We start from the raw sequence: 19,226 nt of genomic DNA on the forward strand, positions 1-19,226 counted from the left end.
GTTTGCAAGAAGAAAGGAAAATATATATAATTAAATTCTCAGAAGTGTATGTCAAGGGAAAAAATATGATTTAAAAAACAAAGTGAATTTACTGCAGGAGAGAAGCAGGATGGTATAGAAGAGTTGTGTAATAAGCAAGGGGAAATGACTCTCACTAACTCTGAGCCATGGGGATGTGGAATATGAAGGAGATGTGAATTCCCTCTTGGAGAAAATAAAGGAATGGTATGCTTTTAAAACACAGAGAGTTCCAGCCTGAGTTTTTAGTGTGGAATAAAAACAGAGGCATAGTTCACATTTGTTAAGTGTTAGACCTGTTTAATACATCACTTGTTCACTAGAGCAACCAGAAAGTACATTTATTTGGTAATGGACTATGATCTGTTGCTACTACATTCCTAATGGTTTGTGAAGTATAACTCCTTAAAAAGATAATTATTTTTAATTAATTATTATTAATTAATAACTTTATTGCTGTTCTATAGAGTTCTAATGGTTTGCATACTGTGTTCTAACTAGTGGTTGTATTGAAATGATGTTAAAACTATAATTTTACATATTGTATTGTTAGTTGTTTGTGCTGTTAATTTGGGTGGTTTTTCAAAGTGCAGATGGCCTGATGCAAATACTATCAATATTGTTAAAATGCCGATTCTTAAAGAAGCAATCTGAAGGAAGAATTTAGTAAATATATCTCAAGGAAATAAATAGAAGCAAAGTAGATACTATTAAAGCAATTCAGCAAAACTAGATAGGATTATAGAGTTCAATAGTTAAAATACTGGTTAAGAAGACAATTTTCCTGGTGCAAATGCATTTTAAACCCAAACTACAACATATGGTACAACATAGAAAGGTACACAGTGTGATCCTTGGGGTGTCCTGTGCAGGGCCAGGAGCTGGACTTTGATGATCCTCGTGGATCCTTTCCAATTCACATACTCTATGGTTTTATATATATAATTTGTAACGTGTCATTCATGATGAGGTTCTTCTATTCATTTTGTTTTCAAACTGTTTGCCAACCAGATGCATTAGTTCCTCTAGGAGAAGGTAAATGCAGCTTCACTGTTTGTGGCAGTCGAGCTATTTGAATGGTTTCTGCATGACAGCAGAAAATCCCAAAGACCTGGTTAGTCCAGAAATCAATACTAGAAAATTACTTTTTTAAAGATTACAGTGGGAGAATTACATTTTCGATTCAGAAAAACACCAATTAGTGCTTGATCAGATGAACAGTTCAACTGGCAGAGCAAGGGTAAGGTACACACTAACAGCAATTATAATAGGCAGACTGTGGCCAGTAACCCCTGAACCCAAATTAGTAGGTCCTGGAACAGTTTGTCTGAATCCTTATTTACAAAGTAACCAATTGACACAGCTTCTAGAAACATGAACAAAGTCATTGAGACTCTCATATTCTTGTGAGTAAGTCAAAAGTAGCAGCTGGAATGCAAGGTCTCAGAACCTGGGCCTGGGCATGTTCTGAGCATGGTCAGAGTCCATATAGGCCAGGGTCCACTTAAATCTGAGTGTATACACAATTTAGGAGGGTAAGGAAGTTTGACAATAGGAACACAGTCAGATTCCAGGGTTGCCTTGGCACCACCTCACAAATTACATGCATTGCCTCATTGACACAGTGCCTTCTTTTCACTGCCCTAGATATTTGGGCTGAAGTGTCAGAATAGTGAGAGCTAGGTCTCTTACCACACAATCTACCTATTGCTCAGGTACATATTAATGCATCTGGGGAAAATGAGAAAAATATAAAAAATGTAGGTTAAATTCTATATTTAGGCAGGAAAAGAGGGGCTATAAATGTATATCTATTTCTTATGCTCAAGTTTATGATTTGTGGCAAGTAATGCAGTGAAAACTTTTCCCACCCTAAGTCTGTTATTCTGCAAACTAGTTGTACTCCAGAAAATTCAGATATGAAGATTCTCATGTCCAAAGGTCTCGCTCTCAAGTTTCTGTGTGAAAGTGGTTCGTGCATGGAATGGAATGTGAACAGGTTAATGCAGGAAGTGATAATATCTTAATAATTCTTTATGTTATCTTCATTTCTCTTGTTGGGAGCCAGAGTAGAAAGACCTTTCATTCATATCCTCTCCACTTATCTCTACAGAAAGGACTTTGAGGCTGAAAAGTGAGCAGCAGAAGATCCTGACATTGCACAATGTGCACAAACCCTGACCATAAAAAGGGTGTTCTGACTTTACTGTATATTGTCTTTGCAGCTTTCTTATGCAGTTGGCATAAGGCAGTGGGATTACAATTGGTCTCATGAAATGTTTTCTCTGTCAAAAATACTGAAGGCGTGCTCAGAGATTCCTTCTCTATTCTGTTTTCTAATTAGGCACAGGAAAATTTCTCTAGAGTATAATGATTTGCCGTGGGCAAATCAAAACACTTGTCGGAGTTTCGAAAACACCAAGAGAAGCAGTAAGGATGGCAGGGAGAATCGTCTTTTTATAAGACATTAGGGATTTTTAAAAATGTCGTTTCAGAGCCTATGGCGTATGGGAAGCCTTAACAACTTCCTTTTTTTCTTTTTTAATTAATTATGCCTTTCAGTTTTGAGATCCTATCTCTCAGCTCATTGGGAGAAATGGTAACGTTTTGGATTACGACAGGATTGGAAATGAAGCGCGCGTCCAAGCGTTTGACGGACTTTCCCCGCAGTTCCCTTTGCACGAGCGACGCGAGCGCGCAACCCGCGCTCCCCCGAGGGCCAGCCCGGCCCTCACGGCGGCAGCGCCCGGCCCTCACTGCGGCAGCGCCCGCCCCTCACAGTGCCACCGCCCGCCCCTCACGGCGGCAGCGCCCGGCCCTCACAGTGCCACCGCCCGCCCCTTTCGGCGGCATAGCCCGCCCGGGGCAGCGGCCCCGGCAGCGCCCGGCCCCGCCCGCGGCTCGCCCCGCCCGGCCGCGGTGCATGCGGGGAGCGCCGCCGTGTCCCGGGCAACGCCGCCCGGCCCCGAGCGCCGAGCGGGCCCGGCCGCGGGCGGGCTGAGGGCGGGCTGAGGGCGGGAGTGCCGCCCGTGCCCTGAGCCGCCGCCGTGAGGGGCACATCGCCGGGACCCCGCTGAAGGAACCCGCGCCGGAGCGGCTTGGCCGCGGGGCACGGCAGGGAAGCGACGGGAACATCCTCCCCATCCTCCCCATCCTCCTTATCCTCCTCATCATCCTCATCCTCCTCATCCTCCCGCTGCAGAGGAACCGTGCGCTCCGTCCTGGCTGAGGCTTGCTTGCTGAAGGGCATGTATTTCATGTTATCCGTGAAAGCAAATCTCGCCTTCTTGAGGTAGCCAGGCAAAGTGAGCAACGTGTCGCTCCTCCGTGAGGGAAAGGCCACCAGGTGAACGCACCGTATTAGGCGGGGAAATACTGGTGGAGAAAGACTTTAGAACCTGGGCTTCTTTAATGCTTGCTTTTAAAACCCGTTTTAATTGAAATGCCTTCATAACTGTAGCTATGTTGATGTTAGACTACGAAAGGAAAGGAAAGGGAAAGGAAAAGTTTGAAGCAAGATGAAATACCTTTCATTAGACTTACTACTACAGTTAGCCTATAAAGACTAACTTTAGAATATTTAAGAATATTGTCTTAAACATGAGTTAGCTGACAGTGGACAGATATCATTCTAGAAGTAGTAATGCAGTTACTTATCATTTCGTTTTAATGATAAATATCTTTAAAACAATTTTCATAACTGGTATAAGTATAAAAAATATAAACCCATGAAATGGTGCTATTTAATTTTTTTAATAGGCGACTCCTAGTTTTGATGACTAAACAAACTACTGCTGTTTATATTGTGCATTTTAAAATATTTTTGTAAAACCACTGAGATAATATTTGGCATGTTCTATGTTTCATAGAAAAATGATGCAAAATGTGCATCTGGCTCCTGAGAATAATGAAGATGATCTCTATTCTGGCTACAATGATTATAATCCCATGTTTGACACAGAGGTAAAATATTTGCTTTTTCCCACCTTTCCCATATAGAGAATTTTAAGTTAGAAGTATTAGGTAAGAATTTATGGGTACAGTAACATACAAGTTTACAACTGCTTTGAAGTGAAATTTACATTATTAGCAAGAAACATCTGAAGTTTCTCAGGGATCTTCTTGAATAGCTAATTCTTTGATAGCCTTCTATTCCAACTAAACACTTGTGCAGATCTCAGCAGATCTAAGATGCTGTAATGATTAGAATTTTTCAAGTATAAGCTCATAATTATTTGTAGCTACATTCAATGTGGTGTTTCCCAGGCTGTGTGCAGCAGAAAGTTTTCTGACAAAAGAGGCTCCTGAGTAGTCAGTAGGTCATTGATTTCCTACTGTGCTGCTGCTGGAGGAGCTCACAGCAGAATGGAATCCTGCAGGTCTCTGTGCAATTGGGTGGAGCATCTGGGATGTCTTAGAGTAGCCCTGCAGATCACTTTTGGGTAACTGCTGGTGTGGTTGGGACAACAGTGATGTCATTTAGTCCAAACCTACCATCAGAACTTGCTATCTTGTGTGAAATCCCAGTATTCAATTCATGGGAGCTGCTGCAGGACCTGAGAGACATGAGATGTTTTAATGTCTTGCATTGCAGTAGTTGATGTCAAAATTCAGAAATAGCATAAGTGATAGGCGTTTGGATGGAAAAGGAAATTCCTGTTATATTTTATAACTTCAGCTCTTGTTTCCTCTGTATTTTCATAAAGTAGCAAGTTTTTACATTTCCTAATCTAAAATACAAAAAAAGACAAATAATATAATTGTAATTTGTTGTCAGTAAATCCTGTTGTTCAGTTATCTTCAAGTATTTTCTGAAGAATTTCTGATATTTTACCTATCTTCTTTCAGTAGTCTGAAGGTTGTAGAATTGTGAGGTTGGGTGTTGTGGTTTTTAAAGGGTTAATGTTTTGTTGGGTTGTTTTTCCTTAGGATTTAGAAAATGATGTAGCTTTTCAACAGGCAGCAAGAACAAGTCATGGAAGGAGACCCCCTGTAAGTACCTTTTAAAACACTTTACATAAATGTAGATCTTACTATGTAGAAACACTAATAATTGACACATACAGGTTTTAATTGACAGGGGTTTTTTTGTTTGGTTCTTTTTTTTTTCCCCACCCAGGTGACAGCCAAAATTCCTGGTACATCAAGTCCAAGACCTCTAGCTACTGGATTTGGGGTAGGCTTTTGTTCTGTTGTATCCTTAATGAAAATATAATTTACAAAATATAAATGTACCATTTAATTCCATGCACAAAGTGAGCATTTCTAAATTAAGAATTTCATTCCAGTGAAATGCATCTATTCATTAGTTTTAATTCACAACTTTGCACTTGGTCAAGGCATGGTTACTGCTTGTTTTTATTTTCTCCTGAACCATGCTGCAAATCTTCTGTACTGCATAAGGCATTTAGAGTCCAAGGTATTAATTGTGTTCACTTGCAGGGGGAACTGAATAGGTTGTTATTTGGGCTTGGGAAAGTTTTCTGGAAGTTTAGGTGAAATCAAGTCTTGAAGAATATGGGCTCTGAAACACCTGTAGTTAAATCAGGAAAAGTTGGTTGTGTTCTTTGGTATATTTCGATGTATTAATAAAATAAATCTGCATGGAAATATAACTTAAAGAGATTAATACAGTGACAGAGTTTATCAGCTCTACACAGAATTTTACTGAAGTATTTTGTGTGAATTACTTGTTCAATTTCAAGGAAGAAATTTCAATAATTTAATAAAGGAAAGTTTGCTGACTCAGACAATTTTCTATGTACCTCTTTTTAAAAGAGCTGACTGAAGTATCCAAATACATAAAAAACCTTTGCTGTGAATTTGTGCTAACTGAAGTATTCACTGTCTTTAAGCCTGACAGGCACTGGCAGTATATTACATATGAGTAAAATAAATGGGAGCTTTGCTATGAATTTATGTGAGAGTTAGCTCAACTTTTAAAATTTAGTGTTGAGAATACCATATGCAGGGTTTCTTATGCTTTGTGTATGTCAATTTCAAACAACTTACTTATTTTTGTAGTCAAAGGCAACTTTAACTTCATCCATGGGAAGACCCATGACAGGAGCTATACAGGTAAAATTTCCAATAGTAACACTTCATATTAATTTGGAACAATAAATTTTTCTGGTAAGTGTTAGATACAAGTATTTAGAAGTTCACTGAATTAATAAAAATTACTACACTTTTAATTTGTCCTTTTTTGAACATAATACTTACTGTCAGAAAGCGTGAGGGTAGTGATGTTTGTTTTATTTGAGTACAGATTTGGATGCAGTAAGAATATTGTACTTTCTAACATTTGCTAACATGCAATGAACGATATATCATAAAATAATATATATATAATATACAAAAATTACATGTGAAAATATACAGTTATGTCTGTATTGTCTATAACATAATTTTTAGTAAGATTATTTTAATTATTTTAAATTCTTCTTTATTTGAGGATGGGGTTTCTCGACCAATGACAGCAGTGCAAGCTGCAGGTTACACTAAAGCAGCTGTGAGAGGTATGCTTTGTAGAAATCACCAGCTGTCACAGGGAGATGTTATTTTACAGTTCTTCAGTACTCTGTTAATTTTTCAGGTTCTTCGTTTGATCCTCTTGGCCAAGCAAAAGGTCCTGCTTCACCTCTGGAAAAGAAAACTTCAGACAGGTTTGTTCAGTTCTGCATTACATTCTTTCAAAGCATTGACAGTGACAGAAAACCAACCATGCACAGAGTTTAAAAACATCCAGGCAGTTACAAAAACCCTGAGGGGCCAAACTGTGAACTTGGTGGAATAATGCCACAAACATTTGTGCATGTGGTTGGCTGACTTTCATGAACATCTGATTTCAGTGATTCCTGGTTCTGACTATCTCAGCAGCCTGGGTTTAGCTGTTCTCACATGAATACTTTGATACAAAATTGTGCAGGACCATGAAAGTGTGTGTGTCAGGCAAGGTACACCATGGTTCTTGCAGCTCTTTGGGAAGAATTTGGAGGAAGTTACCTGCTCTTTCTCCCTGTTCACTCTGAGCTTAGCACTTGAGCTGAAACTTGCAGGCTGGTGCGAATGTTGGGGAGTTTGCTCAGAAAATCGTTGAGATTTCCAATACCAAAGTTCTGTTCCCCAAATGTAGCTATATGGGAATAGGGAGCTCCTACTGAAATGTTTGATTATTTAGCAACAGAAAAAGTCTAGAAGAACTACAACTTTTTGTTATAACATGCATTTTCAAACAATGCTTTAGAATTATATATGCAAATAAAAGTTCAATTAATTGCTTTTAATGTTGTATTTCATTTCATTAGTGTTTGATACGAAAGTTCATCTATTTTTTGTAGTTACTTCTCCTAAACAAATGTGCTTCATGAAATTTGCCTGTCTGTACTGTTCTTGTAAGAGGATTTATGTTTTCTTAGGTCTCTGTTCTCCAATTAAGAGTGTGAATGTGATACCTTTGGACAATCTTCTCTAGGCATAGTTATACACGATACTTTCTTTGATGGGAAAACCAGTTAGTTGTGACCTGTGATATGACATTTGATTTGTTTTATTGAGAATATAATGTGTAAAAGCTTAGTGTTTGCAGTTACGTTACTTTAACTTTAGTGTTAATCTTTTTGTTGTTTTTTTTAATTTTAGTTTAGAAGAGAAGATGAGGCAGTTGGAAAAAAAAGTGAATGATTTGGTTGAAGAAAGTTGTGTTGCCAATAGCTGTGGAGACTTGAAATTGGTAGTTTTTCTGAATTTCACTTAATTTCTGCTGTAATTTGTATAGATAGATGCCTTGCTTTGCTGAAAAAAAAAAGTTAAGAGCTATATTTTTGGCATATATATTTGTTAAGATTTCAGTGTTACAAAAATTCCCTCTGTGTCCATTGTCCTCTTCAAAGGTTACCGTGGATAAGGAACTATTTCCTTATATATTTACTATAACAGTCAGTTTGAATGTATTTGTTCTGTTATAGGGGATATTAGAGCGTTATTGTGCCACTGAGTAGTGGCTAAGTAACCAATCTATTTTGTTAGTTTTTCCTGAGCCTCTTGCATGTATGGTCAAAAATGCTCCTGATATCAAAGGGTTGTTCTTATGTAGATTGTATCAGACAACTCAAAGGGTCCTATAGGATGTTTGTTTCTGACAAATCCAGCAGAATATCCATTTTCCTGCAAAAGTCATCAAAGTTGTGAACTCCTTATCTGTAAAACAGGCAAGTTGGATTTGCCTTCTATCATAAGGACTAGGAGTCAAACTATGTCTTGAAGTAGTTCTTTCACCTTTGGCTTCCAAATAGCCACCTTGACTAGTAACCATTACTTTCTTAATTATTGCACCCTTGTGGAGGCCCACAGGACTGCTAGACCCAAAGCATGACTTGTACAAAGAATATTGACAACAATCTACAGAGAATTATGTTTGGGTACATTATTACACAACTAAGCAGACTTAGAGAGCTGTATGTCTGCTTATTGCTAGTTAAAACCTTCTGGTGAGTTATGGTGCTTTTTTCAGGCATTTGGTGCAGTCAGTAAACCAAAGAAAATAGACATGAGTATATTCTTTTTATACTTGTTTTGAATATATTTTCATCATCTTGAGTCAGTAAGATTCAAGACATTGTTAAATTCTAGTATTTTGTTTAAGGCTCTGGACAGGGCAAAAGAGGCTGGAAGACAGGAAAGAGAATTGTTGAGACAGCGTGAACAAATCACTCCTCCAGAAAGCATCAACTTAGACCTCACTTACACAGTAAGTGGTTAGAAATCATAAGTGACTGACGTTGCTAAAAAGCCTCCTGAGCAGAAATGTCAGTGTTTCCTGAAGTGTGTATTGTGTGTCTGTATTGTAATGCTCCTGGCAGAGGAGATCCATTCATGTCATTGAGTCCATTCCCATGCAATTGCAAATTCCAGAGAAACCATATAGTCTACATTAAGTGGAGAAGAATTTCTATGCATGTGTATTCCAGATATTTACTCACATGTAAAACCTGCATATCAAAATACAGCAGAGACAGACCCCTGTATTTCAGAAATAAATAGCCTAGAGAGTGTAATATGCTGAGAGGAGAAAACAAAACAGGAAAGATCAGATGCTGCCTTTAAATTGAGCCATGAAGTGACCAAGAGTGTGTTACTAAAATAGGATATAGTAATATTCCTGAATCTCAAAGCAGGTATCTAGATTTACATTCTGGTTTTCAAATAGTAAATTTTTTAAATTTTTTTTAAAAAAGAAGAGTTCAGAATGCATAAAAATACTTGAGGGATATTTAAATTCATAGGTACTGTTGTAGAGACAATTATTAACAATTAATATATGTAATTAGGCAGACATAATTTATTTTACCATGAAAGTCAGAGTAAAGCTGTGGAAAAAATGCAGTTATTTTACCTGACACTAGCAGAACTTCTGTTGTGAAACAGCAGTTTAGAAAAATTCTTCCCTTCTAAACTGAGTGACTACAGGCATTAGGACCATTTTCCACATGTTGAGAGTCATAAATCACACACAGTTTCTGAGAATTATCTTGTATGAATATTTTTTAATAACCTTGCATTACAGCACTGTGTTTACTTAGATCTAAGACCCATGTAGCATAACTTTGAATGCTAATAATTCATATACAAAACCAAAAGCATTACTTGGAATAAGTAGCTTTTAAACTTGTTTCCTCTATATCAATTTGCAAGAACAAAGGAACGTTAAAGATGGGAAGCTTACAAGTGGTAAAGACAATAGTTCCAAGATAAAATTAACTTGAAATTATCTACTATGAATTCAAGTTTATTACTGTTTAGAGGACAATATATTTTCTTGTACCTGTAATTCCAATTTTTATAGGTTCTCCTCAATCTGGCCAGTCAGTATGTTGCTAATGAAATGTATGCTGAAGCGCTGACTACTTACCAAGTTATAGTGAAGAATAAGATGTTCAGCAATGGAGGTAGGTTGTATCCCAAAGCAGATTGAAACTGGTAGTCAGGCATTCAAAGTGAGGAGTGCATCTGCATGGAGCTAATACTCAGACAACTCAGTCCTCATGTCTGCCACTCAGAGTGATTGATATATTCGTAGTGTCTGACTTGGAGAGCCAAACCACATTAAATTATACTGACTCATGAAGTCTTTTCTTTCCACAGACTAAGCTAAACAGAAAGACAAATACATAATTTTCTCATGCCACACATGCTATGTGGTCTTCTCTAGTACATTATTTTTCTTTTGACTTGGCCTTTCCCTCCTGAAAGCTTCTTTTAGTATTTTGTGTATCTCTGAGACTCCTACAGTGTGTTTTTTTCAGAGATGCTTATTTGCAGTTGTCTTCCTGGAGAGCACTATAAATAATCTCCATTTCATCCCTTGATTCAAAATCAGAATGCATCTTACTTGAAAGTTCTGTTCTAGGTTTCATCACTACTTCATCTTCTCTCTCAAGTTCTCTTGAGTTAAATTCATAGAAGGCAGTTCTGTGCAGTGCTGCTTTAAAGGGACATTGCTATCTTATAATGAAGACAAATTTATTAAGAAGTTATTCTACTCTGTCACTTTGAAACTCTTTTAAAATGTTGTAACTCATTGACTCCTTTCGATAGGTATACTGAAGGTAAATATGGGAAATATATATTTAAAACAACGGAACTATTCCAAAGCTATCAAATTCTACCGTATGGCTCTAGACCAGATTACTAGTTCTCACAAACAGATGAGGTGAGTTGCTCCTAGGAGGCATGGTTATGAAATACAAATTTTGGATACAGTATGATTTAGTAATTAAAAATATTATCTAAACCCGCTTTCTTACTTAGGATAAAAATAATGGAGAATATTGGAATTGCATTTATTAAAACTGGCCAATACGTTGATGCCATTTCTTCATTTGAAGAAATAATGAGCATATCCCCAAACCTGAAGGCAGGCTTCAACCTGATCCTCTGTTACTTTGCTGTTGGAAATGGTGAGCAAATGAAGAAAGCCTTCAAAAACCTCATTGAAGTTCCCTTGGAAGTGGATTATGAAGAAAAATACATTTCCTTAAACGTAAGTTTGAAAAAAATAAACTATGTCTTTATATAATAAAAGAGGAGGAAGAGGGAGAGATACTGAGTGCTTGGACTGTACTGAATATGGGAGTTGATATGTATTTAGGTATCTGAAATAACTTTTTTACTGACATTAAATGTATTTTAATACATTTTTTATAATTCCTTATATTAGAAATTATGTAAGAGTAAGGATCATTAAGCCTTTGAATTAGATGAGGACTATGTAAGATCATTTATTGGAAGAAAGTCTTGAGACTGAATAAGTTATTTCTAAGGGTAGGTGAACTATAGTTTTAACAGACATTCCAAGTTCTCCATTTTTTTTTTTTAAGAGGTCAGAGGAAAGATCATACTTTCCTTCTGGTCTTTATTTTGCATAAATGTATGATCTGTCCCCGATAAACGAGGAAGGGGTGGCCACCTAGCACACCCTGCATAACTTCTTTTAGAGCTAACAGAGAAGTGTGATAGAAACCATAAGATGATCATGCAAGTTACTGTAATGAGGAGGTAGCACAAGTTCTCATCTGCTGAATACCACAGCAGTTCAGCAAATGCTAATTTTTAAGCATGAGAATATTCTCACTGTGAACTGCAGCCTTCCTGGTTTGATACACATGACATGAACTTCATCTGTTAACAACCTTAATGTAAGCTGTGACAGCACACATGAGCAAAAACCAGTATTGAAGTAGTTGTAATGCCAAATTTCAGAGTATACGGTTAGAAAACTACTTTAAACTGAAGCTAGCTTTTTCAGATGTGGAAAGTAAGTGACATTATAGACTATATATTTTACATCAATTTATGTTTGCAGTCATATTGTCTATAAAATAATTAAAATGTTTGTATTCTGGTATAATTTGCAGTTGTTTTGCCCCCCTCTAGGAGGATCTACATACGAATCTACTGATTGAAGCCATTAAAAATGACAGTTTAAGTCAAGTAGAACGTGAAAGGTAATGGTGCACTTTGTTCTTTCTTGACTGTGATGCCTTGAATTTTAACTTCTGGAAGGATTATCAGGCTTGTCACCTGTCCACAGCTCTTGTTACAGAAGTGTCCTCCCAGTTCTTAGGAAAGAACAGGCTCAGAACAACCGGTTGGATCACTTAGTTTAGTGTGCTGCCCTAAAGTAGAATATCTGCCCCAAATGTTACAGGGTACACTACTTAAAACTTGCAATGTTTGAGTTTTTTAAAAAAATACAGCTAATGTGTAATGAAAGGAAAACAGAAAAAACTAAGACCTTAATCAGGATACAGGGGAGTTAGTGGTAATAGGGAACTAATGGGTTACATTGATTTCTGAGATATGTACTGAGTGCAGAAAGAAGTCAGAACACGTTTTGGTTTGTTTTTTTTTTTCTATACGTGTTTTTGAAATTATGACATAGAATTGTATGCAAGTATAGAACGGTTTGGTTTGGGAAGGACTTTAGAGATAATCTGGTTCCAGCCCCCCTGCCATGGGCAGGGGCACCTCCCACTAGACCAGGTTGCTCAGAGCCCCATCCAACCTGGCCTTGCAGACTTCCAGGGATGGGGCATCCACAGCTTCCCTGGGCAACCTGTTCCAGTGCCTCACCACCCAGACAGTGAAGAATTTATTTCATACTTTTGCATTGTGTTTTTGTGGTTTCTTTTCCTTTAGGAAGTCCTTGGCAGAGGAATACATCATGACAGCTGCTAAACTCATTGCACCAGCAATTGAGACATCTTTTGCAGTGGGCTATGACTGGTAAGAGTCAAGTGGGGCTTCTTTTTGTCTAAAATATATAAACTCCTGTGCTGGTTGTGAAACTGGTTCACAGATGGAAGCAGCCTGGGAAACATGGTTCTCTGTGCATCTCAAACACAGCAACCAGGCTATTTTCAGTTTGTCTCCTAATAAAATGAAGCGTTAGAGTGTGTTCTGTCTTAAAAAGTATCATTGATCATTTATCATTGAAAGTCAAGTCGTAATTATACATTTTGTGCTGTTCTGAATTCACGCAAAAAATTCAATTGAATTTGAAAGTTCAGTTGCAAAATGGAAAAGCTTTTAAAAGTCTCAGCAGACAAATGCTAAAAAGCCTAACTTTTCCAAAATTTATTTTTAGTTTTTTATTATAAAGGCTTACTTTGATATTTTTTGTATTTTAATAATATTGGAAAGTAATATGTGTGCAAATGAATGTTTTGTATTGCAGGCACAATATTACTATATATGTTAAAGTTTGGATAATGAATAATGTTTGATGGGAAGAGAGGACTTTCTTTACCTGGAGTTTATGGCGTGTTAGGATTATTCTCAAATTTTGCAGGTCCTATAATTATAATTCTGTAGGAAAGCTGTTTATATTGACAGGAGACAATCTCCCACACAAATTTGTATTGTCTGCTAGAGTCCACAAGGTGGTGTTTGATGGTTTAGTAATAATCATAATCTTAAAATTTCCCTACTTCTGCCATTCTGAATTTTCAGGACTTAAATAATATATCTTGTGAAAAATTTAGGTTGTTGTTTTCTAATTTGTTAGCATGAGCAAATCAGATTTGTTAGCTCTGTGTCTTGGTTTATGTTTAGAAAAACTAGAAAAGATTGTCAGATACTCAGTTTTCTTAGTGCTATCCACAGAATACTTGTCATGGAGTAACACATTCTCAGATCTCTTCTGGCTAATTGAATAGCTTTTGCTGAGATCTGTGGGATTATTTTTTGTGTATCAGGACAGATTTATTCTTTGTTATTTTAAGCTGAAGTATTCAAGCTCAATGAAGAAGTTTAACTGGCAGCTTGAGCTTAGTTTTTCTAATTATAAACTTTATTGTGGGTCCTCTGAGTATTAAATGTACTTTCAATCAAATTAATTTTATTTAGAGAAATAACGTGAGGACAAATATTCTTCAGAGTAGCTTCCTACTTAAAATGTGACATAATATTGGGACTGTTCTGTCATATTTCGTAAAGAACACTTGGATAGCTAGATCTCATTGTGTTTTATGGTTAAAAGATGTTAGAACTAACTGTTGAAAATGCATTTTTGATGTTGCAAAGATATCCGTAATAAAAGAAGAAATTATCAATTTTTATTACAACTTTTCTTCTAACATAAAAGGCATTTTCCTAAATGCCTGCCCACGTGCCAAACCAATTGTAACAGCAGGCAGTTTGTTGAATTAAACTTCTGTTGGCAAAATAGCCAACTATTAAAAGGAAAGAAGGTGTCTTTCCAGCAATTAAACAAATAGTGAAAGGGATTAAGAAAATATCCCAGAAGTTGTTCATTTACTATGCCTGTTTTCCAAGTGTTTGAGAGAACAGGATACTCATACAATAAGTAAAGGCCTTACTTCAAATGATCAGGCAGCTGAAAGTAGATCACACCAAACCGTAGAAGATGGTGGCTGTCAGTGAACATCTGAACTGTCTGCTGACTTCTGTTCTGCACTTTTTGCAGAAGACTCTTAGCCACAAATAGTTGGGGGATGACCAGAAAGAGACTTAATGTTATGACAACATTATTATTATTATTATTATTATTATTATTATTATTATTATTATTATTATTATTATTATTATTATTATTATTATTATTATTATTATGTAGCTCAGGGAGAAAGTCTGTAGTCTCTGGCATTGGTCACTAATATTTTTATAGATTTGATAATATATGCATCAGGAGATGAAATTTGAAAAGCCACATTATAAAGTGTAGCTAAAGAAAATGGCTTGAAAAATTACTTTAGTCAGTTTTTGACATCAGGTATTGCTCAGCAATAAAAAATAAAGTGATATTTAGGCAGTTGACTTAAAATAAGCAAGAGGCAGCAGAGATACTGTAATTAGGGTAGGTTATAGGACTGAAATATTCCTGCAAATATTTTTAATCAGAGTGCTCTTTGCCACTGTGGAGAAAGATTAGTAAAGAAAATTCAGTTTAGAAAGTAAATTATCTGAAAAAAAAATGTAACCTGTAGGCATTTGCACAGATGCATTTTGTTTATCTTCATGGCTTACTTTCTGTTGCAGGTGTGTTGATGCGGTGAAAGCTTCCCACTATGTAGAGTTAGCCAATGATCTGGAAATAAACAAAGCCACTACCTACTTGAGGCAGCAGAATTTTAACCAGGTATAGTAACTTTTCAAATTAGTACTTTTTAATACTGTATTTGCAAAGATACCTTTGCTAGCCACAGCATATTTTTTGGCAAAGGAAAATGAGATTTAAGCAAACAATAGCTATTTTTGTGCTAATCAGTAAAATAACTATAAAAATACTGACAAGAGACAAGTTTTATCTAAATGAAATTTCTGCTGTGGAAGTTACAGTGAATGCAGTTTATTTCAAAATCAAAACACCTAAGTGTAGTTTTCTTCACTGGGTGTCCAAGATGTCATTGCAGTTAATGGAAGAGAGGTCAGTACAGTCAATATTGCCTAGGAAGCCTGTTGGTAATCAGCCTGGGGGTGTTTTCATTAATATCAGCTGAATTTTTCTCTCAATTAGGTTGACTATAGTACCAGATTACATGCAGCTGCACCTGCTATGTATAGTTACCATTTATGCTCTAATATTCTTGCCATTCCCCACATACTACGGCATTCCCTAAAATACTATAAATTGTCCTTATACTTTAGTAGGCTCCTATGTCATTCCATTGCATACAAGGCTTGGTTTGGAATATGAGTAGTTAGAAAAAACCTTCATCTGAACAATAACAAAGTCAGATATCTGACAGGATTTGATGGGTTTTCTTCTAACATGCGCTGGCCAGTACATTCAATGATAGGAATGCTTGATAAATAAGAAGGAATAGTGCAATCCCCAGCTGTGCATGAGTGGCAAGAATTACAGATCATATACAGCAAAATTGGAGCAGAAGCTGTGGTTTCCTGTCATCTCCTAAGATCATTCACATTCCCACATCTTGGAGGGATGGATACAGGGCCATATGCATAACTTCAACCTGCTTTTACTTCTCATATTTAAGACTTTCTGGTTTTCTGAGCAGCTCTTGCTCTTCCCATCTATCTTGTCCTCTACTCCTTTCCTGTAGGTATAGCAAGAGAGTTATCCTGCACGTTTGACTGTTGTGATTTAACCCCTGCTGGCAACTAAGCATCATGCAGTCACTCAGTCACTCCCTGCCCTGCTGGGATGGGGGATAGAGTCAGAAGAGTAAAGGGGAGAAAACTCATGGGCTTAGATAAAGACAGTGTAATAGGTAAAGCAAAAGCTCTGCAAGCAAACCAAGGAATTTATTCACCACTTCCCATGGGCAAGTAGGTGTTCAGCCATCCCTAGAAAAGCAGGGGATGCATAATGGTGATTTGGAGATGCAAACAGCATCGCTACAAACATCCCCTCTTCCTCCTTCTTCCCCCAGCTTTATATGCTGGACGTGACACCTTATGATCTGGGACATCCCTTTGATCAGCTGGGGCTAGCTGTCATGGCTGTGTCCTGTCCCAATTCCTTGTGCACCCCTAGTCCACTTACTGGTGGGGTGAAGGGCAGAACAGGCCTTGGCTTTGTGTGAGCCCTGCTTAGCTAAAACTGTATTATCAACAGTTCCCAGGACAAATGCAAAACAGAGCTCCATACAAGTGTTTATGAAAAGAATTAACTATCCCAGCCAAGACCAGCACACTGAAACCTTTTTTTGAGATCAGGAAGCAGTTTGAGAATTTGCAAGTTTTGGCCAAATCTGGTAGCTTTACTGATGATAGCTTTTGAAGGGTGAGAGTGTTACAGGTAGGTAAAAAGTCTTATGATCTCAAGAATTTATTATTTCAATGGTAACTTTTTGTGATCTCCCATTAGTATTCAGTGTAGGTTAAAAAAACTAAAATCAGTTCTCAGAGGTAAAATGAGATAGATTGTTGGTGATGTTTTGTGGAGTTCTTTAACGGAGAGAGAGGGAAGTGTGTTGGAAGATAGGATTAAAGGGAGAAGAACCTTTTTACTTGGATTATGTGACTGAAGACCTTTAACCTGCACTGGAACCACTTAACAGTAGAGTGGGGCTCCAGAATGGTGATTGCAGAGCATCTTTATATTTGTTTTGTTCTAATAAAACTGCAGCTGACAATTACATTCATCCTGTCTGTCTGTTGTTCATATACTTGCTATACAACAACTGCTCAACACACCTTTGGCTGAATGACAAGAATGGAAACTTTTTGAAATCCTCAGTTCCAAGGCTGAAGTTTGATTGTGTCTTTTTTTTTAGAAAGACCAAACTAAAATAGTTTTTTCCTGTTACAACAATGGGCTTACTTACAGGTTCATCATAATGAATATATTATTTAAAAACAGTCCTTGCATATAAAATATAAAATAAGATTCAAGGGAAAGTTGCCATGTTATGTTTAGTTGTGTGTGTGTAAAATATTTTAATTTTTTTTTTAATATCAAAGAAAAACTTTGAAAATTAATTTTAAAACTAAATTCTGCAGGTTAACCATGCATCTTCTTAACATATCTGGCACACCCTGCTAGAGTCAGACAAGCTGCTTTGAAGTTTAACTTCTATAAGCAAATAATTTGGATATACTGGAAGCAAGTCACAAATAATAGTTTGGATAGTCTGTGTTTTGATTGTTGTGTTTTGATTTTGAACCTCAGTAATTTTTATTGTTGACATTAAAAATTTAAGGACAAAAGGAATATTGCCTATGGATTTTCATCCTAGGGCTCATAATTGCTGAAATGGTTCGAGAGCCCCTCAACATAATTTACCAGTAAAAGAATTGAGTTCAGAGTCATTATCATCCAAGGTGCCATTTAGCAGTAAAAGCAAAGGCAAATAAATCAGATACTTTCTGAAAAGCTGTTTCTTTTGGTAAATTTGAACTGTAAAGCTCGAAAATCATCAGAAGTTAATTCCATGAAGAAGCAAATCTTTGCTTAAGAGTAGAGTAACTGAGATATAGGATATAGTAGTGCTACATCTGGAAATATTTGGGATCATTCTCTTTTTAGAGAAAGTCACAAATATATATAAAGTTTGAAAGTATTGCAGTTACAGTCCTTACATTTCTATGACCACAAAATTTAGAGCTTAACTTTTGAAATGCTTTTCTTGATTGAAATTGGTATATTTTAAAAGAATTTTCTATTAGAAGAATATTAGGATCATTAATAGTTCATAGTTCTTGGGTAGAATGTAGTTGACTAAATCTATGGACTATGTTTAGCTGTGTATATGTTGCTGTTTTGCACATCATTAATGCAGTTGTGGTTTTTGTGCAGAGTAGCTGTGAAGATTATGTATGTCATACAATTGAAACTTCTCTTTATGTTTGTTTTGGCATTTGACTTACAGTATCATGCCTTTGCTTTGATATGTAAATAGCAGCTTAAAGATTTCATGGAAAGCAGGAAGGAAACTTTTGAATTGCTAATGTTGACGGTTAAATTGTGGTTGCCACATCTGTGTTGAAATAGATGATGGAACTGGGCTCACTGTGATATTCTAACAGTTTGTGTTGTTAATATAAATATTTAGCATAAGGGAGACAGATTTATTTAGTAATTTAGTCTTCAGTTACAAATGTTATTCCATAGTCAATGAAAAGAAAAAGCTGCCTTTTTACTTGCTATAAATATGCTCCTTTTTTTGTCTATAAACAACTTTGTTTTGAAGTTTATGAAATTCAGTTTTCATGTTGAAGTTTTTAAAAAGATCTTCTGGCCTCAAACTTCACATTTGAGTACTTCCTAAACTTAGAATTGTCATCATCTTAATACACAAAGGCACATTGAAATTCAGTCCTACTCTATGGTGTGTATTTTTTTATATAGTGTATTATTTTTTGGCTTTTTAATAAGGGTTTTATATCAATTCATTTATGTTCACTTAAAGAACTAGAAAAATAGGTGTGATAATTTTTATTAGTGGACTAGATTAAAAGCAAACCGTCTAGCACTGTGTTTTGTATGTACAGAATTGTCAGATACCTGTAGCACACAGTGGCCTTATCTAATCTAAATTTTGGATGGGTAGTAAATATCCAGTATTATTGAAATTTTGTGATGAAAATCAATGTTGTATAAATAAAGATACACTTTTGTGTGTACATGCTCACAAGTGTGTGTTACAAACTCTAGTAATTATCATGTGTGTAAGTATATGAGTTGATAATTTCAGCTGTTTGTTACTATGAAGTTTATC

General features: G+C 36.4%; 1 protein-coding gene across 2 annotated transcripts in view; it reads left to right on the top strand.

Moving 5' to 3' along the window:
- The first annotated feature begins 2,991 nt into the window (after window positions 1-2,991).
- The window catches only part of IFT88 (intraflagellar transport 88), a 40,780-nt gene continuing 24,545 nt past the window's right edge, over window positions 2,992-19,226 (top strand). Inside the window, exons 1-15 of one of the 2 annotated variants that reach the window (XM_056497917.1) lie at window positions 2,992-3,364; window positions 3,888-3,981; window positions 4,948-5,010; window positions 5,138-5,194; window positions 6,043-6,096; window positions 6,473-6,536; window positions 6,614-6,683; window positions 7,660-7,750; window positions 8,663-8,767; window positions 9,863-9,965; window positions 10,615-10,729; window positions 10,828-11,059; window positions 11,953-12,023; window positions 12,718-12,804; window positions 15,079-15,178. In XM_056497917.1, coding sequence (XP_056353892.1) covers window positions 3,892-3,981; window positions 4,948-5,010; window positions 5,138-5,194; window positions 6,043-6,096; window positions 6,473-6,536; window positions 6,614-6,683; window positions 7,660-7,750; window positions 8,663-8,767; window positions 9,863-9,965; window positions 10,615-10,729; window positions 10,828-11,059; window positions 11,953-12,023; window positions 12,718-12,804; window positions 15,079-15,178 — 1,302 coding nt within the window. In that variant the 5' untranslated portion in view covers window positions 2,992-3,364; window positions 3,888-3,891. The remainder of the gene's footprint in view (window positions 3,365-3,887; window positions 3,982-4,947; window positions 5,011-5,137; window positions 5,195-6,042; window positions 6,097-6,472; window positions 6,537-6,613; window positions 6,684-7,659; window positions 7,751-8,662; window positions 8,768-9,862; window positions 9,966-10,614; window positions 10,730-10,827; window positions 11,060-11,952; window positions 12,024-12,717; window positions 12,805-15,078; window positions 15,179-19,226) is intronic. The other variant, XM_056497925.1, reaches the window with a different exon arrangement.

The sequence above is a fragment of the Oenanthe melanoleuca genome, chromosome 1, assembly GCF_029582105.1.
Source record: "Oenanthe melanoleuca isolate GR-GAL-2019-014 chromosome 1, OMel1.0, whole genome shotgun sequence".
In the NCBI taxonomy this organism is placed as follows: domain Eukaryota; kingdom Metazoa; phylum Chordata; class Aves; order Passeriformes; family Muscicapidae; genus Oenanthe; species Oenanthe melanoleuca.